This window comes from Bidens hawaiensis, unplaced genomic scaffold (assembly GCF_021521415.1).
Source record: "Bidens hawaiensis isolate Kalapana, Puna unplaced genomic scaffold, B.hawaiensis_p1.1 tig00012186_1, whole genome shotgun sequence".
Lineage (NCBI taxonomy): Eukaryota > Viridiplantae > Streptophyta > Magnoliopsida > Asterales > Asteraceae > Bidens > Bidens hawaiensis.
In genome coordinates, this window is record NW_027491983.1 from 810,865 (window position 1) to 835,664 (window position 24,800).

Consider the following 24,800-nt stretch of genomic DNA (forward strand, 5'->3'; position numbering starts at 1 on the left):
AATATTTATTTAAAAGAAAACCCGAACAGGACCCCTGACCCTTCTCAAGAAGACACCTATGGATTTCTAATAAATTCTTAAGAACACTGGTTTTAATATTAAACTTCCTTACGGTTATCTAATTAATTATGAACGAGTACCTTTATACGAAATCCTACCTTACAGCGCAGAAATCAAAGGCAGTGTTGGACTACAATAAATGGTTTATGCTTTTATATATGTTTTTGGGCTTTCTTTTGTAAACCGAAAAGGGTTTTCGGTGGGCTTGTGATTGTGTTGGGCTTAGGTATGGTATATGTCTATAAATACCATACATTTCACCTTGTAAAGGGTTGGTCATTTGTTAGTATTGAAGCCGTGACATTGTGTAACTCTTAAGGGCTTAAGCACCGGACTATTATATAATAGTGTGTTTTGAAGCCTTTCTTGTGTGTTCTTATTGCTATTATCATTCACGTATTGAATCAACACGTTGTTATTTTCCGCATTTCATCATGCATTTGGTATCACATTGCAAGATCCTCTAACACGGGACTTACAATTGGTATCAAAGCCTGTAGACCTATTCTAGGCTCGGTTGTGATATCAAGATTCAATTATTGGGTTCTTGGTTGATGTTTTGGTGTGTTTTCTGGAATTACAAGTGTGGTGGCTGTTGAAGTTGTGTTCATCGTGTTCATCGAAATTCTTTTGACTATTTTGAACACAAGATTGACCAAAATCAAAACTGGAATTCAAATCCCTGATTTCTAGGGATTTGAGGTTGTTTCCTTATCTAAAAACATTTCAAAAGTGGTTCTCGGGAAGACTTTGATCGTTTTCGGCCAATTTTGAACATTCTTGGTGGGTAAAGTGAGTTCTCGGCCAAGATTGAGGGTTCTCGGGATAGTTTACTAGTTCACTGGTTCTCTGGTTTACTCAGCAGTTCTCTGGTCATTTGATGTTCGTCGGATAACCCTATAACAATGACCCTCACAACTAAGCTTTAATATTAAAACGAAAATTCTAAAACCACACACAACCGGCAAGTGTACTGATCGCAAGTAGTATAGACCTAAGAAGTCCGAGTATCGAACACCTGGACACGTCAGAACGCTAAAGATCACTAACCCTAGACAAGACCTACCTAGAATAATATTTAATTGATGTTTTATTTCTTTTAACTTAACTGAACTAACTAGACTGACTGACAAAAGTTATCTAAAATAGAAAACTTAACAGGGAACTAACTGTGTTAACTTAGGATGGAGAAAAACGTCTACCTAGGTCTGAATCAAATTGTAGGCCTAACAAGCTAATGGATTGAATGATATCACGACACCGGTCCCTAAAGATGACACGACTAAGGATCGCTCGGGCTCACTGGATCACCTCTCGGTCTCACTCAACAAGCCTAAACTACTCAAAATCGCCTAAAACGACCAAACCGGGAAACAATTGTTAACGTGTTCAAATGTTGACTCACCTCTCGGTGTCACCAACTAATGGCAATGAATACTACACAACCAAGGATAGAGGAACAATTCAACTTAAACCAAAATAGATCAACTAGTCGCTCAAAACACCTAAACCTGACAAGAAACGAACTCGCTCTCGCGCAATCCTTATTCTAGCATGCAAAGGCAATGAGACAACCCTAACTTCTTATCACCTCTCGGTCTCAAAGAAGGTGTCTAACCGCTGTACTTAATCCAATAATCATGCAACAAAACCATACGATGGTACCTACCGCAAACAAACCCTAAACACAAAGTCTAGAATCAAACAATGCACCGATCAATCAATACAAAACTAATCAACCGACACACGGGGTTTATGCAATGAATCACCAAAATTTCCAGCCCTTAAACACAACCTATTTCATGTCTAAATCAAACTTTACAATAACAATATACGTCTATCAATCAAACAAACCAACAAGCTCATCAAACATTAACAATTATCATCATTCCTAGGTAGAACTAACAAGTTTAGCCAAGAATCATAATTGGACAGCCATGAATACTCATTAAAAACATCATTAAACTCATCTCAAACATCTTAACAATCATCCAACAATCAATAGCAATCATAAACAAGTCAATCTCTAACACAATTGCAAAACTATGTAATCAATTGAACAAGTAAAATAATATGATGAACAATGTAAAAGATGGAAGGATATGGAGTGATTCCAGGCTGCTCCTTGGCTGTAAAATTGATGGTAAACGATCACAAGACTTGTCCTTGCCTTCTTCTTCTTTCCCTAGCAGCCAATACACCAAGACCTAGCTTGCAAAAAAGATTTTTCCCCTGTCCTTGCTGCTGCCGATCGCCAGCTCCTTTCAGCCTAGGGTTTTTCTTATTTTTTTATATTATAATATAAAAGTAAATCTTGGGCTTCCATGATGCATATAGGTCGGGCTTTGAGCTTTGTCTTGAAATCATATGCGTAAAAGGCTCATAAGCTCTCCGAAAAGCTCGGTTTTTCTTCCTTTCCACCCTTTGCCTACAAGATAAATAAAAATATGTAAAACCTATCTAAAACAAGTTAAAATACATAAAATGTAATACAATACGTAGATAAAAGGTGCGGAAAATACGTGTGTTTTACAACACATCATCAATATTCGGGTTCTCGGGTAACTAACTGGGTTCTCGGATAGACGGGTTAGTTCTTGGATCATCAATTTGGTTCTCGGGTCAAGTATCTGGTTCTCGGGTCAGTCTTTGGGTTCTCTGTTTACACTTGGGTTCTCTGTTGGGCCTACTGTTCATCTGGGCCTGTTTGGATTGGGCTGTTTAAAGACTTTGGGTTTGTTTTGGGTTTATAATCATCATGGATCAATCCATCAACGCATCCATTAACTCAGCACCTCACCAAGAGCTAGACTCCATTATGGGTACTGCTACCCGTGTGCCCCATCTGCTGAAGCACGAAGGCTTCTATGAATGGAAATTCAGGTTCGAAAAGTATGTCAAGATGAAAGATGCTAAGGTGTGGAGGAGCATAGTTAGAGGTCCTCAACCAATCACATATGAGACAGCCGAAGGAGAGATTGCTATCAAGCCTATCGAATTGTATGTTGATGCTGACTATGACAAGGTAGAAGAAGATGAGAGGGCACTTGCCACTCTTACTATGGCCCTGTCACCTGAGATTGCTCAAGGATTCCGCGAGTTGCAATCAGTAAAGGCCTTATGGCAGGCACTTATAGAGGTCTATGATGGAAACGAAGACATGAAGCGCAGTCGTCAGAACTTGCTGCGCCAAAAGTTTAATATGTTCAATCATGTTCTGGGTGAGTCCTTGGAAAGTCAGCTGCAAAGATTCGTCACACTTGTAACCGAGATGAGATCAGCCAACATACACTTAACTCTCATTGAAACCAACAACAAGTTGATCAACTATCTGCCACAAGGATGGGATATGAACGTTTCCGTTATCAAGAAGACAAAGGATCTTTCTAGACTAACCCTATCTGAGGTGATCGCTATCATCAAGTCATGTGATATGGATGACAAACAGCGAGCAATCAACCATGCAAATTCGTATACTGCTGCTGGATAGGCCGCGTCATCAAACAACGCACTTATATCACAAGACAACTTCTCCATGTTCAAGTCCTCTCAGGGTGTGTACTCGCAGCCGCAGCAGCCAAATGGAAGTTTTTCCATGTTCAGATCAACTCAAAGCCAATTCACTCCACCTACACCTCAGCCACAGCAGCCTGCTTCCATATTCTATCCACAGCCATCTCCACAGTCTCAACCCTAACCCAATGTTGCTTCTTCCAGCAAGTCTCCTGCCCAAGGACCTGCCATCTCAAAAGAAACTCAAGAGAATATTGCTCTCATGGCAGGCTTCATGAACTGCTATAATGCTTTTCTTTCTGGAGACCTTGTTCAACCAGTCGGTTCTACTGAACTGGATCAGATCCATCCTGATGACGTGGAAGAGATGGACATCTCCTGGCAAATTGCCACGGCTGTATTCAGAGCGAAGAAGTTCACCAAAAGGACTGGCAAGAACAATTGGAACTACCTGCAAAGAAAAAGGTGGGTTTCAACAAGGAGAACCTCAGGTGCTACAACTGTCATGAACCAGGACACTTTGCTAGAGAATACACAAATCCAGCAAAGGAGGAAAATACTGAAAGGGCTCTGGTTCCTGTGAATGGTGCAAGGGGAGATAATGCTATTGCTGGAAGAAACGAGCAAGGATTAGTTGCACAACAGTTTGATTGGGCTGATCAGATGGAGGCACTCACTATTCTGGGTCAAACTGCAAACCTCGCTCAAGTTGATGATGTTGAAGAAGGAAATGAGACTGAAGATCAGGTGAAGAGTCTCCAGTTTGCTTTCATGGCATCTACTCCTGTTGGTTCATCTGAGGTAAACTCTAATTTATGTTCTCAAGCATGCATCAGAAAGGTAGAGCTATTTCGTGTGCATAATAGTAATCTTGTTAGGGAAATGGAAAATATAAAACACGAAAACTATACACTTAAGAAACTTGAGAAGGGTCTTACAGTAAAACTAGAAGCATCAAACAAAGACTTTTTAAAACTGCAAAGTGATTTCAGTGTCAAGTGTTGTCACATCTTAGATGCCAATAAGAAAATTGCTGATCTAACCGCCAAACTTGAAGAATCTATTTTGGAAAACGCTAAATTAACGAATAAATTTGAAAACGTTGAGTTCAATTTTAAAAAGTTCGATGTTTCTAGTGCGGTCGTTGAGTCAATGATTGAAAAGCAATTAAGATGGAAAGAAAAGAAAGGTGAGGGAATTGGGTATAATGAGGTTCCACCTCCATACAATGATAATTATACTCCCTCTCCTTTTGTTATTGAGGAAGATAAAGAGAAATCTTTGAAATATGGCAAACCTGAAATTAATGAAAAGATAATACCCGGGTTTGTCAAACCAGCTCAGTCAGTTGTGAAAGTGCATGATACTAATGTTTCTACTTCGCATGCAGATGAAGTAATCATTGAGTATTGGGTGGACAATGAGGAAGATTTACTTGTTTTGCCAAATAAAGAAAATTTTAATAATGCTTGTTTTGAATTGTGTGATTTATCTTCTGTTAAGACTAATGCTTGTGTGGGCTCTGTTTTTAAGAGCATAAACAATTGTGTGGTTGAATGTTCTAGTAGTAGTAATAAGTGTGATGTATCTTTAAATACTGATGTTAAACAGGAAAATGCTAGTAAATACACACCACCAAAACCTGTTAAATAAGTAAACACAGGCATGAAAAGTGCAAGTAAATCAACCACTAAGGTCGATGCGAGACAGCAAAATTCGCAAAGTAGATCGAGACCAGGAATTGGCCACCCAGATTTACATGTGAAGCGACAAACTTGCTTCAACTGTGGCATTCCTGGTCACATTGCTAGAAACTGCCCGCATCGTCCTTATGTCCCATATTATGGACACTGTCAGAGGAGCGTGCCTCGGAATACTTTCAACAAATCACATTCAAATAAATCAAAGTATTTCAAGGCAAGTCCTTCTGATGGAAATTGGATTCGAGACAAGGCTGATCGTGCCAAAGTTAGACAAGCAACTCCTGCCATGTCTCGAAAACACGTCAGAAAACCGAGTTTGATTTCGAGACCTTCACACGTTTCGGGATCGAAATTAAAAAACAAATCAATTCTTTCACGGTCTTCCGATCGTAAACCTGAGACAAAGCAAATCATTTGTGACAGCCACAAAATTTTAAAACTGAAATACAAATGGTTACCTAAGTCTCCGGTTTCCAAACCTCATAACTCCTCATGTATAATTCTAGATAATCAGGAAGACATGTCTTGGTTACCCGTATCTAAAATTGATAAACTTGGTGTGCCCAGAGTGACTATGGACTAGGTACCAAAATCTAACTGATCTCGCACATGTTGCAGGAACGGCTATGGAGGAATATCATCAGACCATGGTTTGTTGATAGTGGCTGTTCCAGGCACATGACAGGGGACATATCTCAACTGAACGACATTCAGATCTTTAATGGAGGCTATGTTTCCTTTGTGGGAGGGGAGAAAGGTAAAATCACGCAGAAGGGTACGGTAAGTAATGGAGTATTGAGATTCGAAAACAAAAACTTTGTTCCTGAACTAAAACACAGGTTGCTTAGTGTTTCGCATATCTGTGATAAAGGCTTTTCAACTCATTTCACGAACAAAGAGTGCTTGATTTTAAAACCTGGTATAATTATACCAGAGGACTGGGTTCTTGTTCGATCACAAAGAAAAGATAATACTTACGTGATCGACATGAACAGAAATGTTCCAGAATAAATTACATGTCTATTTTCAAAAGTATCGGAACACAATGCCATGTTGTGGCATCGTCGTCTTGGACATGCAAATGTCAAAAACTTGAACCGTCTTTCTAAAAACAACATTGTCCGAGGTTTGCCAATCAAATATTTTATAACAATTGAAAAATGTGTTGCTTGCGCTTTGGGCATACATCACCACAAACCTCACCAGCCGAAAGTGTTTAATTCCATCTCATCTGTGTTTCAATTGCTTCACATGGATCTGTTTGGTACGGTACACGTACTGAGTCTTTCACGTAGCTCTTATTGTTTAGTTATTACTGATGATTACTCACATTTTACTTGGGTATTTTTCTTGTCAAATAAGAGTGAAACTGCAGAGCTAATCAAGAGGTTCGTGGTACTAATGGAAAATCAGCTGAATCTGAAGCTCAAGAGTATTCGTTGCGACAATGGAATTGAGTTCAAGAACTCCGTATTGAATCACTTCTGTTCTGAAAGGGGTGTGCTCAGACAATACAGTTCAGCTCGCACACCGCAACAAAATGGAGTTGCTGAGAGAAGAAACCGAACTCTTATCGAGGCAGCAAGAACTATGCTGTGTGACTCAAAACTAACGCTGTTTTTCTGGGCTGAAGCTGTTAACACTGCATGCTACGTGCAGAATTGGGTTCTGATTAACAAAAGCCAGATGAAGACTCCATATGAGATTGTCTATGGACACAAACCCATTGTTGCTCATTTTCGTGCATTCGGATGTCCATGCACACTGCTGAACCTAATGCGTATCACTGAGGCAATGAAAATCATGCTAAGTTTGCAAATACCTGCTATCAACCTGCTTTCTGTGTCATAATAAGGCTGAAAATGAATCATTGTGAAAGCATCCTAGTCGATATGATTCCATGTTATGATTTTTTCTTAAAGTTTAGTCCCGCGTGAAAAACTGAAATCTGATCCCGAAATTGTTAAAAACTGCTAAAAGCCTGATCGTTGTATAAATCTTGAAGTATGTGTTTTATTTTATTTTACTTAATTTTATTTTTTATATTATTTTGCGTCTCGGTTTTATCTCACGGTTACTCTCGTTAAGACGAACATGTTAAGGCATCGTTTTTATTAAACATGAATTGAAGGATGGTCATGTGTGGCCTGGTTGGTATGTGCATGGGTCTGGCCCATATGGACTTATCCATCTTGGATATGAGCATATATGTGTTCTAAGCTCAATTGTGTTCTCGGCCCAATGTGTTCTCAGCCCAAATCTGATCACAATTGAAGTTTAAGAGGGATAATTCAGATTTTGAATTATCATAATCTTTAAATCCTATATCTCCTCTGCAAACACATTAGCAGAACCTTTCATCAAAGGACAATCATCTCATATACATTGTGTGTATCATCTAAATCATCAAGGTATAAGAAACCAAATCAATTAAACTATTCACGATGAACCTTAAATCGGGTTTATGGTATCTTGGACATTACACACTTTGTTGGATACATGTTTAGGATATATTGAATGGCGATTTCGGTTGGTTTGGGTGTATTTGTGGTCTTGACTGGTTTTGACTGTTTGATTAAGTTGTAGGTTTCATGGTGTTCGTGTGAGGAACACGACACTGTCTTGGTTTCCATAAACAGAGATCTCCGTGTTCTCGGGATTCTGGTTGACCGAGAACGGCTGGTCAACCAAAGAACTCTAGTTTCACCAGAGATCCCATGAGTTCTCAGCCAAGGTTGACCGAGAACTCATGGTCAACCAGAGAACTCTAAGTTAATCAGAGATCTCTGGGTTCTTGATCTTGGTTGCCCGAGAACAATATGTTCTCAGGTACTTAATATAATATTGACAGAGAACATGGTTATGAACCGAGATCTTCCTTAAAACATAAGAAAATGACAATTTCTTCACAAACTTTCACCACTTGTTACTTTTGATCCTCAAACTGTTTTACATGCTCAAAACTAATCAAACTCTTGATCTTATGTGGTGTTTCTGTCACCAAGCATCTAACTTGACTCGTTTATTGCAGATATGGCTGATCAAGTGCCGTTGAAATCAGCTGACTCTCACAATGCAACTGGTTGTCTGTTTGATCCCCCTCCTGCTCACCAGGAGTTCAAGTCAATGATTGTCGGGATTAATACATGCAAAATTTCGCACGTCCTTCGGGAAAATCCTGTTATATGCAAGAAGATGATCTCGGATTTTTGGAATCATGCTTCCATCAATCAGAGGGGACCAGGGGGAGCAACGGTGATTGAATCAAATATTCAGAAGGTTCTGGTGGTCATCTCTGAGGCTATCATCTGTGAAGTATTCTGTTTGGTGATCAACCTGATCACCCTACAGAATACCCAGTGGATGCGGTCGCAGAGATCGTTTCTCGGATGAGCTACGAACGTGCTTACCCTCCCGCCATCAAGAAGCTATTCCATCCGTACTGGCGTTTCCTCATTCATACCTTCTTCACATGCATATCCGGAAGAAAGGGAGGTTCTGATGAAATAAGTCATACACAGATGTCCGCGGTGGTTGCTTTGATCATGGATTAGGATTACAACTACTCCAAATTCATTTTCAATGAGATGATGAGCAACCTCAAGGGGAAGAAGAAGGAGATGTTCCTCATGTATCCGAGGTTTCTACAGATGGTTTTTGATTCACATTATCCACAACTGGTGAGATCTATAGAGACGCTCGATTTGAAGAGCTTGGGTCCTACTACTTTTGGTCTGATGAAACAATCAAGGAAGGGAACAAAGATTACATACCAGGGACTCCATCCCTTGGTAAAATTTGGGAAATTTGCTGATCTTGAAGCTGCAGCTGCACCAATCGTTGCTGAGGAGCACGTGACTTCGGTTCGAAGGCCAGCTGCACCGACCTTCGAACTATCCTCTGACAATGAACCAGACAGTCCTCCGCCATCTACGGCAAGAACTGAATCTCATGTACCTCCTGAAACACCCGTACCAACATCCGCTCAGATCGAAGCAATCAAAGCAAAGCTCCAGTCGACTGCATTGAAACCTCCTCAATCAGTCATTGTGACACATGAAGAAGAGCTAGAAGAGGAAGCGGACACCGGTCTCGTACCACGTAAAAGAAGGAAGAGTGATCCTAGACCGGGTGTCCTGATAACTGAGGCTACAACTACAACAACAACACCAACAGAAACAACAACACAACCAGCAACACCAACAACAGCTCCAACTGTATCTGATGCATCACCACCACCAGTTCAATCACCACCGCCAGCTCAATCTCCACCACCTGAGCCAGTTACTCAACCTCAGGTGGCACCAAGTCCTGTTCATGATCCACAACCTTCTCAAGATCTGTTATTTGATGATATCTTTTCAGATTTTGACTTTGAAACTCATGTTGAATCCACTTCTGGACCCTCGGGACCATCCGATCCAGTTGGTTAAGGGAGTTCCAGTGCGTCAGAGAAGGTGGCCCAAATCCTTGCCATGCAAGATAAATTTCTGCAAGACAAGGGCAAGGGCATAGCATTAAAGCAAGCACCAATTGATATGCATGCTCTGCAACAGCGGGTTTTTGAATTGGAACAAGACTCGGTTGTCAAAGATGTCCGAATTCAAGAGCTAGAAGCAAGCAACTCAGACAAGGATTCCAAGATTAAAGAGCTTCAAGCTAGTATGGGAGGCAACTCGGACAAGGATTCCAAGATTAAAGAGCTTCAGACAAGGATCTCCAACAAAGGCTTGTGAGTAAATTTGGAGATGAATTCAAAAGTGCTGACGAAAGCGCGAACGTTCAAACAGCTCAAGATGAGTTTCGTCCAGCTTCAGACATTGAGACTTCTACGGGTCTACAACGATATATGTCTGCTCCACCTAGAACCGCCGAACAACAAAGACTTATACGGAAAACTCTGATTCGCAAAAACTCAAATCAGAATGTAACTTCGTCTGATCATCCGGAGAAGTTTGTTGTTGAGCTTCAAAAGGGGTTCTCTGATAAACACGGCGATCGTTCTGGGATTATGTCATGGGGATTTGATGTTGACAAACATATGTGGTGGGTTAAAAGGAAGTCTGGAGGACTCAAGTATTACAAGAAGATAAAGGACTTCGGTTCATGGACAAGGGTGGACTAAGAGTGAATTGATCAAGGCACCTTTCCATAACCCAAGTAACGAGTCAAATGCCACTAACTTCTAGATCTACTTGAGCAATCAAGTTGAGAAAGGGTTTCCTTCAATGCCTACTGCTGAATCTTTTGTGAAGAAGGCCAAGGGTGTTCTCGATCCGCGCACCGGAAAGACGATGATGAATGTAATGTGGCCACCCACCAAGAAAGCTACTTCAATTCCTCTGAACTCAAGACTACCTGATGGTGTTCTTGAAGGCATGAAGTTTTGGACTTATGACGGTGAGACCGCAACAGTTATCATTCGTTTAAAGAAGGGATCATTTAGATTTGTTGATCCACGAGACTTACTTCGCTTTGGTGAACAAGACATCAAGACGCTTATTGGATTTCAAATCACCGCTGAGCCCTTGTATGAGCCTGCTGCCAAAGAATACACACGTATGGTGGGATCGATAATACGTACAAAATTGTGGGCTGGAGCTTATAAGGAGGCTGATAAAGAAGCTGATGCAGAGATACTCGAACATGAAGACTAGTCAAGCAATAAACCAAGGGGGAGAATGTTGGGCTACAATAAATGGTTTATGCTTTTATATATGTTGTTGGGCTTTCTTTTGTAAACCGAAAAGGGTTTTGGTGGGCTTGTGATTCTGTTGGGCTTAGGTATGGTATATGTCTATAAATACCATGCATTTCACCTTGTAAAGGGTTGGTCATTTGTTAGTATTGAAGTCGTGACACTGTGTAACTCTTAAGGGCTTAAGCACCCGACTATTATATAATAGTGTGCTTTGAAGCCTTTCTTGTGTGTTCTTATTGCTATTATCGTTCACGTATTGAATCAACACGTTGTTATTTTCCGCATTTCATCGTGCATTTGGTATCACATTGCAAGATCCTCCAACACGGGACTTACAAGGAGTTTATTAAATTCATTCGACATTAATAGACAAAGTTGAAAAATCAAACCTAGACGAACTCCTTACGAAGAACTAAATCTAGCAATCTTAATCAACCAAGACATATCAAATAACCTATCACCTTACAGTTTTTTAGGTTAGCAGCACACTTTTATTTATTTGGTTAATAATATTGTTTCTATGATCTTATTATAAATCAATCACAAACTAGTCAAGAACACACGGTAAATGACCTAACGGAATCCTATTATATGACAGGCAATCACCAAAGACTCTGTAAAACAATAAAATTCACCAAATAAAACCAAGCACACATATGTATCAAATAAATAATATTAAGCTCTTTACTAATTCATAAACCCATAAAGAAAAGCAAATCCCAAATAAAATAAAACGTCAATCAAAGGTTCATCATAAGCCTAGGCGATCTAAGGGTTTAGCCAACAACCATATTTTAGACCAAAAGATAATAAATAGGTTCAAATAATAAAATCATGACGAAAATAATGAATTCAAACCAAATAATAAAGATGATTGGATGAGTAGGTGTTGAACCCGAATGCTATTTGGTTGAACCAAATGTTTGCTTTCTCTTTCTTTACGCCTTGCGGCAGATCTTCTAAAAAAGAACTTTCTTCTTTTCTTCTGCTCACGGCTGCCTCTTCGTAGGGTTTCCCCAAAATAATAATGATGATGACCAATATATTCTTTCCTTTCTTTGTGCCTTCCAGTAGCCGACAAAACAAAAAAAAAAGAATAGTATCTCCAATATGGCGGCTCCCATGATTGGATCTCAAAATAATAATCCTTCCGATTTCCTCTTCCTTTTCTCTTCTGACTTTTTGCCCACCATTAACATATATTGTAACATGGCATTTTCATAGGCCTATTCCATCTCTCGGTCCAGTAGAACCTACACATCAGCCCATGTGTTATTAATATGGCCCAAGAAACAAAATCACTTCCGTCAATCAACCATATGCAAATAAGGTACTAGGGACAATTTAATATTCCATACATAAATTGTCTTTTCTTTCCCTTTCACGTTTCTTTCTTTTCTTTTTTTTATTTATTAACTTTTATTATTATTAGTATCATTATTAGATAAATTATGTTTGACTCTTCGCTTGTTGATCTCATGATAAAAATACTTTATTTTAACTCATTGTTTCGTAAAACCAATAAAATCTAACAATGAATCAATTAGGCAAATTATTGAATAAAAACAACCTCAAAGCTACTCAAAGGTGGTGGAAATATTTATAATATTTATATATAATATAGCTCATATCAAATATCCCTACACTTGAACATTTTTCGTCCCTGAAAAAGTATTTTGCAATGGAATCAAAATCGGAAAAAATGGTCTTAAAAACATATAGTTTATTTTAAAGCTCAGATAAACGCAAAAACCGCGATTGCCGATTTTGTTGCCCACTTAAACCCAGCCACCAACCTATCAAGCCCCCAAGCACATTTAGCGATTAAGTTTAAGTGATATCAAAAACCTATGGGTCTCGCACCTTTTGAGTTAAGATCCACCTACCCCATCTCAAGCATAGTAAAGACAATTAAAAATTGAGTTGAAACAAACTGGTTCAACATATCACCGTAAGATAAGAACCCCTTAATGGTAAGAAGAAAATAAACTTAGATGGAATTATGAATGAAAGGTCAAGTGAGGCCGTACGAGCCTGTCCTAAATATTATTGGACTTTGTCCTATATATTCCCTAAAAAATATTTATCGACTAAAAACTTCGAGCCCCAATAGTGTATCCTTAGAGTCGCCATCCCCTTGGTAACACGTAAACTCTTAGTCTCGTCTAGTATGTGCACTTTGGCCTCTTTTCCTAATTTTTGAGAATGCTTCTTTGACATTTTTCATGATTTTGCTTTTCTCACTTTTGGTTTTCAGATCAAATTTTTTTTTTTAATAATTTTTTTCTCTTCTTTTTTTTTATGTGCACTTAGGCATCTTTTACCTATAAATATATAACTAAATTCTAAGCTCGTATAAAATTGGACAAGGCGGGGCGTCACCACTCTTTATTTATTTTCATAAAACAAAGTGGTGTGCTAATTTTAAAGTGCATTCAATTCTCACCACCTTAGGGTAGTCAGCTTATGGTAATACTCTCTATGCCTTATCGAATTTCAGCTTCGCTATCCCTCCTAGGATGAGAACCCACAAAATCTAATATTAATTAGGTTGATTAAGAATATAAAATGGGAAACCTTTCAAGACTAGTTGGGCCTATCGACACATCCCAAGCTTAGTACGCTTTCTTTTATATTATCTCGTATATATTACTAGTTTGAAAAACCAATCCCCGATTATACTATCATTTTCCATTTTAGTGCAAAAATATTCATTAAATTCTTGGAACATTTTTCAAACTTCTTTTTTAGACTTTTTTTTTAATTTTTTAATTTTTTTTCATATTTTTATTTTTGCCAAAAAACATAAATTTCCCATCCACCCACTTAAATTTCATATTGTCCTCAATGTGAGAAAAAGGAAATTACCAATAAAATTATGCAAAAAATAAAAATAAATTAATGAATTGGAACAGACTCCCCTGGTAAATTGACGATATGCCTCGTGAGTCGTATTCTGTGCCCTCCAATTCAAACGCGATCAGCAAACTATCTTCAAATAACGTCATCTCTCATGACCAAAAAGAACAATCCTAAAGCAAGTGGCATCCCCACACTTGTTTAAAACCATAGCTTATCAATCATCTCATAAGCAACTTGGAGCAACCTGCAAATAAGAGAAGAAACACCCGGCAGAGCAAAGAAATAAGATCAAAATAAAAATAAAAATAAACTGAAAACATAGTACAGGGCTGCCTCCCGGGAAGCGCTAAGTTTACACAAGAGTCTTCAGCTGGACTCGTTCCTAAAACCTCAATTAGGAGGCTTCTCCTTTATTCGCTTCCCATCACTGCTCCTCAACACTCTCCTTTTACAACTAGTTGAGAAGAAACTATTTCCCAAACTCATGTGGGTACAAAAATAAGCATTCAACTTGATCACCCAATTATTGAAATTCTGAGGATATGATAAATTCGGCACACTTTGATTTGTAACTCCAGCTGTCCTCCTTCTTGGGGCTCTTGATTTACGTGGAGATCCATGAACGAGTATTTCTAAAAACCTGCCAGCTTTCTCGCGCATACGCGGATGATGTTTCACAATGAGATGCGGTTCTTCATTCTTCAACTCTTCAAATATCCCTTGTGATTCCTCTTCGACATTTATTTTCTTAACCGGCTCCCCGAATAACAATATTTCAAGCTCCTTAATATCTCTTTCGGGGTTAAAATCTCTCTTATCAATATCAGCTAAATCCACCAAATCTTCACCAAACTCATCCCTAAACTCATCCTCCCAAGAGGGAATACACTCCTCTATCTGATTCTGCAACCTAACATCCTCAAACTCTATGATCGGCTCACTAAATTGTATTCGACATTTTGAGCCTGACCGAAACTCATCCATAAAATTCCAAAGCGGTGTACTTGGATTAATGCTATGAACGACACGCATGAAATCAATGAATATCTCTTCTGGATGTGGTATGTAACCCATCATTGTACCAGATGATTCCTTACAACCAACAACATTCCCCATCCTATCATATATCGGGCAAAATTTAGGCACATAGTAGCACTCCATAAATATCACTGCAAAGATAAACTTAAACAGAAAAGGATCATGGGCACCAGATAATAGTGAAATAAACTATATATTATAGAAACTTTTAAACTAATTTGAAGCAAATAAACTAAACGACATTAACCAAACTCCTAAGACTCAATAAGACTTAAAAAAAAAGAAAGAAAAATAAATAAATAAATAAATAAATAAAATCTACTTTGACTCCTACAACTCAAAACCAAATAAAATACAAATAGCACGCATGTAGCAAATAAGTATAATCAAAGCTAATAACACAATTGCCAAGAGTCTCCGGTAACGGCGCCAAAAACTTGATGTGCTAAAAGTAGTCTAATAATTATTTAACTAAAATAATGCTAATCTAGACACTAAATAATAATTTTAGACTCTTAACTTAACTAAAACTACTAACCGGCAAGTGAATCGGTCGACTCTAGTACAGCTAAATAAGTCCAGACATCGAACCCATGAGACTCTTTAAATTACATAAATTAACTAATTAGACTCGACTGACTGACACGACTATTTAATTATTATTATTATTATTATTATTATTATTATTATTATTATTATTATTATAGGGGGTTTGGTAAAAACTAATTTTAGGCTAATTAAGAAAAACAAATAAAATAAAGGAAAATTGGTTTTTATTGGTCCCAACTATTTCATTTTTGTCGGCGCTGGTCCCAACTTTCATTTTGGCTGGCAACGGTCCCAACTTTCACATACGTTTCTTCCACCAGTCCGCGACTAACGGAGTACTAACTCTGTTATGTCATTGCTGACGTGTCCATCCTACTTGTCAAAAAAACGTTACGTGGCAGCCACCGTGGCAACCATCTGAGTTGTCAAAGACCGGAGAATCAGAAACCCCTACCGGACTCCGACCTCCCACCCATCGCCGCCATCAAACTCAAACCCACCTCCCCCACACCACCGTCCCACCGCCACTCCCGCCACCCCCACCACCACCCAACGCCGCATCGGCCACCGTCACGTTCACCATTTCCGGCCACCATCATGCTTGCGGAGTTTTGAATCTGCTCGAGCCGTCTCCTCCATATTCGTTATTCATCTCAATTCATATCCAATCGCCTCGTCCCGTTTTTCCGGCGACCCACCCCCGTGTTCAGATTCAGGAACCCGATTCATATATGATAAATTGGGGGGTTTGACTCCAAAGGCACACCCAAATAAAAATCCTCAATTTATCTCAAGAACCCTAATTGAATCATCGAATCAATTACAATGTTTGACCGTCATCACCGTCATCGTTCAACTTCCTCCGCCGCATCGGCGTTCAACTCCGGTGTCGCCGTCCTCCAGTCCGAATGACGTCATTCGTCAGGGCTTTCTCTTCCGAAGAAACGAACAAGGTTACGATTAACGGTGAGAAGGTTGTAAATAAGCCTCCGATACGTACTGCTGATGAGTTGCGATCTTGGAGGATGGCTAGCGATCTCTTTCTTTGGTTGCCGGAAAAGAACCGTCGCCGGAGTTGGTGGAGGAGAGAATTGGGGATTTTGATTATGAATGTAAAATTGTTATATAAAAACTAATATCCACGTAGGCTGCCATGTCATATGTTTTTAACAAGTAGTATGGACACGTCACAATGACATAATGGAGTTAGTACTCCGTAAGTCGCGGACTGGTGGAAGAAACGTATATGAAAGTTGGGACCAGCGCCGACAAAAATGAAATAGTTGGGACCAATAAAAACCAATTTTCCTAAAATAAATAAAAGACAATTAAAGTGATTTGAAAACTAAAGACAATGAAAAATCACCTATGATAGAATCCCCAAAGTTTCAGTTATCAATTAATTGGAAAAATGTTTTGTTATGGAATCGGGATCATAAAATATTTATTTAAAAGAAAACCAGAACATGACCCCTGACCCTTCTCAAGAAGACACCTATGGATTTCTAATAAATTCTTAAGAACACTGGTTTTAATATTAAACTTCCTTACGGTTATCTAATTAATTATGAATGAGTACCTTTATACGAAATCCTACCTTACAGCGCAGAAATCAAAGGCAGTTTATTAAATTCATTCGACATTAACAGACAAAGTTGAAAAACCAAACCTAGACGAACTCCTTACGAAAAACTAAATCTAGCAATCTTAATCAACCAAGACCTATCAAATAACCTATCACCTTACAGTTTTTTAGGTTAGCAGCACACTTTTATTTATTTGGTTAATAATATTGTTTCTATGATCTTATTATAAATCAATCACAAACTAGTCAAGAACACACGGTAAATGACCTAACATAATCCTATTATATGACAGGCAATCACCAAAGACTCTGTAAAACAATAAAATTCACCAAATAAAACCAAGCACACATATGTATCAAATAAATAATATTAAGCTCTTTACTAATTCATAAACCCATAAAGAAAAGCAAATCCCAAATAAAATAAAACGTCAATCAAAGGTTCATCATAAGCCTAGGCGGTCTAAGGGTTTAGCCAACAACCATATTTTAGACCAAAAGATAATAAATAGGTTCAAATAATAAATTCATGACGAAAATAATGAATTCAAACCAAATAATAAAGATGATTGGATGAGTAGGTGTTGAACCCGAATGCTATTTGGTTGAACCAAATGTTTGCTTTCTCTTTCTTTACGCCTTGCGGCAGATCTTCTAAAAAAGAACTTTCTTCTTTTCTTCTACTCACGGCTGCCTCTTCGTAGGGTTTCCCCAAAATAATAATGATGATGACCAATATATTCTTTCCTTTCTTTGTGCCTTCCAGTAACCGACAAAACAAAAAAAAAAGAATAGTATCTCCAATATGGCGGCTCCCATGATTGGATCTCAAAATAATAATCCTTCCGATTTCCTCTTCCTTTTCTCTTCTGACTTTTTGCCCACCATTAACATATATTGTAACATGGCATTTTCATAGGCCTATTCCATCTCTCGGTCCAGTAGAACCTACACATCAGCCCATGTGTTATTAAAATGGCCCAAGAAACAAATTCACTTCCGTCAATCAACCATATGCAAATAAGGTACTAGGGACAATTTAATATTCCATACATAAATTGTCTTTTCTTTCCCTTTCACGTTTCTTTCTTTTCTTTTTTTTATTTATTAACTTTTATTGTTATTAGTATCATTATTAGATAAATTATGTTTGACTCTTCGCTTGTTGATCTCATGATAAAAATATTTTATTTTAACTCATTGTTTCGTAAAACCAATAAAATCTAACAATGAATCAATTAGGCAAATTATTGAATAAAAACAACCTCAAAGCTACTCAAAGGTGGTGGAAATATTTATATATAATATAGCTCATATCAACCAGATGGCTCTTAAACGGGTTATAACATCTCATTAAATTAAAAACTAATCTTACCAATTATTTGATATGAAAATCCTATAAAATAGGGATATACTAAAATTTAATATCCAATTTAAAAAGAAAAAGATATTATTTATAATTAATAAACAATTTTACAGTAAAAAACATAAGCGGGTCATGGGTCACCAAATCCAGATAGTTTTTAAACGGACTATAACATATCATTTATTTATGAAACCCTTTCATCATCAAACCCTAAGTATATTATTAGTTTTTTTTACAATAAAGAAAATTAAAATCCAAAAAATAAATATTAAAAAACGAAAAATGTAAAACAACCATTATCTCAAGCCATCAGATTGCTTTATTTGTAAATGAAGGCTTCTCACGCATTTGGCCCGAATTCACGGGTAAATGTCTCACCAAACCCAAGATAGCTCTTAAACTGTTATAACATCTCTTTATATTAAAAAACAATCTCATCAAATATTTGATATGAAAATCCTATAAAATAGGAAAATACTAAAAATTAATATCCTATCTTATTTAAAAAAAAAGATATTATTTATAATTAAGAAACAATTTTATAATAAAGAAAATAAACGGGTAATGTGTATCACCAAACTCAGATAGCTTTTAAACCAGATTATAACATATTATATATTTGTGAAACCATTTCATCATCAAACCTCAAATATATTAATTATTAACTTTCTTACAATAAATAAAATTAAAATCCAAATATACATATATAAATATTAAAAACGAATAATGTATAACAACCCCGTAATACGGGGGATAAAATCTAGTAGATAATTTCGAGGAACCACCCTATATTCATTTAGAGCACTAGTCCAGCCAGTAAGGTGTTGATTTTGTAACACACAGATCGCAGGTTCGATTTCGGTTTTCACAGTAATTTTTTGAACCTTTTTTTAACTTACCTAGCCCTTATATCATTATATCAATTAGAGTTTTTATTTACTAATAGAACACACAGACACAACAAAACATAACGGCCGACCATTCTTTTTCGGCCGTTTTCACATGACCTCTCGTCCATGTTCAGCCAATCACCCGTTCTCCGACCACCGTCGCCGCTTTTCCGGCCGACCAGACGACCAGTACACACCTTCTACCTTTCTGACTTCCTCCAATCCTCCTGCCTTCTACTCTTCCTCGAAGCTCGATTGCTCGAATCCTCCGCTTTGAAGGTAAGTTTACATTCATATGTTAAAATTTGTTGTTGACTTCTTGTTAATTGCTCTTGATTGTTAACTACTTAATTGTTAAGTTATTTGTTGAATTTAGTTTTAATTTGTTAGATTGTTGGTTTTAATCTGTTAGTTTTTGTTAGTTTCTTAGTTTTTAATTCGTTAGTTTGTAATTGTTGATTTGTTGGTATTATGAATTAGGGGTGTTCACGGTTCGGTTTTGACGATTTTGGGTCAAACCGAAGCCAAACTGTTACCAACGGTTTTTACATATCGAAAACCAAAACCAAACCGTTAAGATGTAAAGCTGAACCAAACCAAACTGTTATTAATGATTTGGTTCTGGTTTGGTTTCACGGTTTGGGCTTTGTTAAGCCTTTATAAAAGTTACACAATATACAAGCGCATGATACAAGTTAAAGCTAAAATTCTTAAAACTTAACAATGAGTAGGAAGCTTGGAGAATTAAACAAGATTAACATCTAACAATAAACATAATATTAGCCTTATAAAGCCAACAATCCTTGAAATATGAATATAACTGATAGTGCAACTTAACAAAATGAAAGTCTTTTTTTTCCTGCATAACAGAAAGATACACAAGGGACTTTTGAGAGTTTGATGGCTAGTGCAAAGTCCACAAATTGCGTTTTAAACTTCAAATATTCTTAAGTGCAGTTTTTTTAAAATTAAACTTAATATAATATATATTATTAGATATCTAAACAGTTAATATATATTATTAAATCTTACGGTCCGGTATGGTTTTATACGGTTGGTTTTTGGTAGAAACCGTAAACCAAACCGTTCATTACGGTTTGCAAATTTGAAACCGACCAACCGAAAGATATATAAAAAAAACCAACCGTGAAACCAAACCAATGAACGGTTTGGACGGTTTCACAGGTTGAAACCGAACCGTGAACTCTCCTATATGAATATCAAGAGCTATTTTCAATGACGGTGTCTCTTTTATTATTTTATCGTATTTTTATATGTAATGAACTTTGCCTGAACGATCAAATCGACTCGAACCTCTAACCGACCCGAAATTTTTTATAGCCCGACTCTGAAATTGAAGCACGTAAAAGTAGTGAACCACCTAAAAAAATTCCTGAATCCTCCACTGTCCACAACTTTATTTTCAGCATGATTAGTTTTAATATTGAAAATGGGGTTGCAACATAGCTTTTTACCTTCCATTTTATCGTAATAAGTTAAGTTTATAAATGATTTTGTAAATTGTAATACAAGCTTATTTTTTCATGTATTCAACTACTACTCTGCTATAAACAAAGCTACATGTGACATAGAAAAGTTTACATAAATACAAGGACTGAAACGACTACAACCGGAAACTACGAGGGGCACATTCAAACTATTCTCCTCACACACTTAAAATTCCAAGCAAAGCTAATCTCACAGGCACCAAATCCCACATTCCGTGAAAATACCCTCGGATCCTAACCATCACATGTAAAAACACCCGCGGTAAAAAGGGCATAATGGACATTTCAGGTCGAGAGAAAGATAAAGATACAGGTCCGTTACCAATTGTATGTGCGTCTGAACAAACAAAACCAACCAGCCTCCGTCCGTGCTGTTTATTGTGTGTGTGTGTGTGATCGGATCATCTGCATCTGCATCTGCATCTGCATCTGCTGCTGATCCATCTGTTAAACCAATAATATTATTATTATTGGAACAACACTATCATCAAACCCTATAACATTAGTTGTATTTAATCATCCCCCAATTTTGATCGATCGTGTGTTGGGGTTTTGATCGATAATAAACTTATTATTATTATTACCAGAACCCTAAATTGAATTACTCATTCGAGTGTTTATTTGTTTAATAATAATAATAATTTGTTTGATAAAACCAAAACCCTATGGCTGCTACCAACGTTCAATCTGGCGATGGAGGGTTACCTAGCCCTAATTTGCAGCGAGGGTTTACATCTCCGTGGACTCAGATCGTTCGTGGCGACTCGGAATCGGTGACGGTGACGGCTCCGGTGTCGCCGTCGTGGGCGGCGGTTCCGGAGCATGTTGGTGATGCTAGTTCTGATTGGTCTCCGGCTAAGGCGGGTGGTTTTGGAGATGATTTGGGTACTGAGGGTCAGGCTGATGGTTCGGATAATAGTGGTGGTGTTAGTAAGAAGCCTGTGTGGAATAGGCCTTCCAATGGAGTTGTGGATGCTGTTACTGTTAGTCCGGTTATGGGTGCGGCTTGGCCCGCGCTTGGGGAGTCGACTAAACCCACGTTTAAGTCGTCTTCCTCGGATTCGTTGAAAGCGCTTTCGGATGGTTCGTTGCCCCCTGCATTACAGGTAGCATCACTTTTATTATTTTTAACACATGATTGATTGTTTAATCTGTACAAATTTGGCAAATTGAAGCGCTTTTTTATGTGCATATTAAGCTCACTAATCAATTTGATCAAAACATATTTGTGCATTCGGGTACTTATAATTTATGAATAATGAGTTATGGATTGCCTTAATAAGTGAAATGTCCCTTTTTTATAGGGGATTTTCATCTTTATTTTAGATATGATGATCTGTATATGTTTCTTGTGTGTATGTACTATTGTTACACTGTAGGTTACAGGAAGTTCTTCACCGTCACATAAACAGGCAGCTGCAAATAACTTGAACTCCTCTACTTCAACTCCAAACCATGTGGCACCATCAAGGCAGAAGTCGCTGAAGCGAGGTGGCGGTAATGGCAATTCTAGTGCAAATGCATCAGCTAATGGTGTGGTTGATCAATCGACACCACCGATAAGCCAGGATTCGGTAGCGGAACCGCCACATAATACGTCTGGGAAGGCAGGGAATGCTACTGAGCAGCCTTCTCCAAAAGACTATGCACATAAAGACTCACAAAAAGGAGGGTTTGGGTCACAATCTCACGGTGGTAATGAACACCATCATCAGAGGGGTTATAGAAGAGGAAACGGTGGTTCTTATCATCATAACTATGGAGGGAAACGAGACCATGATCGTGGGAACTCGGAATGGAATCAACACAGTAGAAGCTTTAATAACAGAGATGCAAATATGCAACCTCAGAGAGGTTTTTCAAGGGGTTATGTACGACCCTCTGTACATACTTCTGCTCCATTTATTCCTCCATCGATTCATTTGCCAGTGGTACCACCTTTTGGCAATAACATGATGTACCCTGGTGAGGTTTTCTGTTATCAGTTGGTATGATACAAACTTTGTGGTTTTACGTGATGTTTCTCTCTTGCAGATGTGGCATCTTCTTTAATGTATATGTCTGGTCCACCTCCACCAGCAATGCCTTTTGGTGCACCGTTACAGCCTCAAGTGTACTATGCTGGCCATGATCCTTTGTTGTATGCTAATATAGTGAAGCAAATTGATTACTATTTCAGGTACATTGTTTTTAATTTGCAAAACAGAATGTGGATTTTGGATACTACTTGAAACTTTACATTGGTGTTGAGGATTTAATGGCTAGTGTTTGACTGCAGTAATGAGAACTTGGTCAGAGATACATACTTGAGGCGAAACATGGATGAACAGGGTTGGGTTTCTGTTGGCTTGATAGCTGGCTTTAAAAAAGTGAGTATTTAAGAATAATACAGTTTATTTGTTTACGTTATTCTTGAATCTTTTTTTCGTTTATAGTCCATATTATTGCAACTTTTACAATATTAAACATTTGTGCATCTTGCATTCAAACATCACTGTATGGATGGACAACTTGTATGCTTGGGCAGAATTTGTTTTAAATATCATATTACTTAAATATTGGAGTTTATCAGTCTTGGATGGATGTAATTTTTGTGGGTTTTTGTTCAAATACTTTATACTTTATTTCTCTACCAGCAAGTACAAATCATGTTCGTGTATTAATTGATTGATAGTCTAAAATATAACATGGTTTTATATTGCTATGTACACTTAAATGCTCTCTGTGACTTAATTTCACAACCATGTTTGAATATTAAATAATCTTTATACTAGTGATTACAAATGAGCGTGTAAACAATCTAATGTGTTTTTCGGAAGTAAAATCGACTTTGAATATATCTTGTGGCACCATGACTGTAGAACTGCCTCGTGTTTCTAAATCTACTCAATACACAATTAGATTATGTAGTCTGCTAATGCAAATTACATAATTAAACTCAACAAACCACATCAATGTCATTCTTCTGATCTTCTCATCAAAGTAAAATGCATAGTCATTATGTAAGCCCTTTTGTTATGCAAAGATATTATGCAGCTAATCTGTTTTGCTTACATAATCCTTTGCAAGTTAGATTTATTGTTGTTTCTCTTTCTGTAAACAATAGTGTTTCATTGACGGGCCTCTTTTATTCTTGCCTGCTTTTTAACAGTTTTTCTTTAGTTAATACCGATGGCTAAATTCAATGGCTTTAATAACTTCTTTTGCCACCATGATTGTGATATCATTGTGTTATTATACATGATGTTTTGCCTTATACAGGTTTCTTATCTGACGGATAATGTCCAACTAATATTAGATGCTATGCGAGCTTCAGCTGTTGTGGAAGTACAGGTAAGATCTATTAGTTTATTATCAATCATAATCAAAACTGTATGTTCTAACATACTGTACCTTGTAGGGTGACAAGATACGGAGGCGAAATGATTGGATGAAATGGATAATGCCTGCTGCACCTGGGCAATACTCAAATCCATCAAGCCCTCAGACCAATCATGAAGGGTTGGTGTCACAAATTCAGGGTCTTGCACTGCACGGGCCAAGTTCAACAAATCAGGTTCATGAGACTTATTTTAGCAGGTCAAGTTCTGGGGAGTTCACTGGAGGGGAGGAGAACGTTGGTGTGGCTAGTCAACAGGCTCGTTTTGACCATGCAACTGCGGCTTGAAGAGTTTATTAACTAAAAATCAGGTTTTGAGAAGAGTGGGTGGACCTCAATTATGATGATGTGGGCTTTATCTTTGATTCCCATGGAACGATGTGTTTGAGAGGCAAATGGACAGACCAAAAAAAAAATTAAAAACTTGAAAACCAAAAAAAAAAAAAATAGAAAAAAGAAAAGAAAAAAAGAAAAGTAAAGACTTCTAATAATGACTGGAAGAAACACCAAAAGGATAGTATTATGACAGTAGTAATTATGGGTTTGTTGGATTGAAAATTATACTTTAATGTTTTGAAATTATCTGTCCATTATGGTTGTTGGTTTGTGTTTTGACTTGATGATGATGATGATGATGATGGGGAAG

At 37.6% G+C, this 24,800-nt stretch overlaps 2 protein-coding genes across 2 annotated transcripts; both read left to right on the forward strand.

Annotated features, from left to right (window-relative positions):
- The first annotated feature begins 2,818 nt into the window (after positions 1–2,818).
- On the forward strand, positions 2,819–3,550 carry LOC143540305 (uncharacterized). The gene has a single exon (XM_077033406.1). The coding sequence runs from the start codon at positions 2,819–2,821 to the stop codon at positions 3,548–3,550; it is 732 nt and encodes a 243-aa protein (XP_076889521.1).
- Positions 3,551–21,438: 17,888 nt separating this feature from the next.
- LOC143540311 (la-related protein 1C-like) lies at positions 21,439–24,789 on the forward strand. Its single transcript, XM_077033412.1, has 6 exons — positions 21,439–21,881; positions 22,155–22,740; positions 22,810–22,954; positions 23,054–23,144; positions 24,037–24,108; positions 24,176–24,789. The coding sequence occupies exons 1-6, from the start codon at positions 21,441–21,443 to the stop codon at positions 24,440–24,442; spliced, it is 1,602 nt and encodes a 533-aa protein (XP_076889527.1). The 5' UTR covers positions 21,439–21,440; the 3' UTR covers positions 24,443–24,789.
- Positions 24,790–24,800: the final 11 nt, after the last annotated feature.

Excerpts from the sequence above, each read along its gene's own strand:
- LOC143540305 (XM_077033406.1), top strand. The coding sequence starts at position 2,819 with ATGGATCAATCCATCAACGCATCCATTAACTCAGCACCTCACCAAGAG.
- LOC143540311 (XM_077033412.1), top strand. The coding sequence starts at position 21,441 with ATGGCTGCTACCAACGTTCAATCTGGCGATGGAGGGTTACCTAGCCCT. Across the intron at positions 21,882-22,154 it reads CGTTGCCCCCTGCATTACAG|GTTACAGGAAGTTCTTCACC; the intron begins GTAGCATCACTT and ends GTTACACTGTAG. Across the intron at positions 24,109-24,175 it reads CAGCTGTTGTGGAAGTACAG|GGTGACAAGATACGGAGGCG; the intron begins GTAAGATCTATT and ends TGTACCTTGTAG.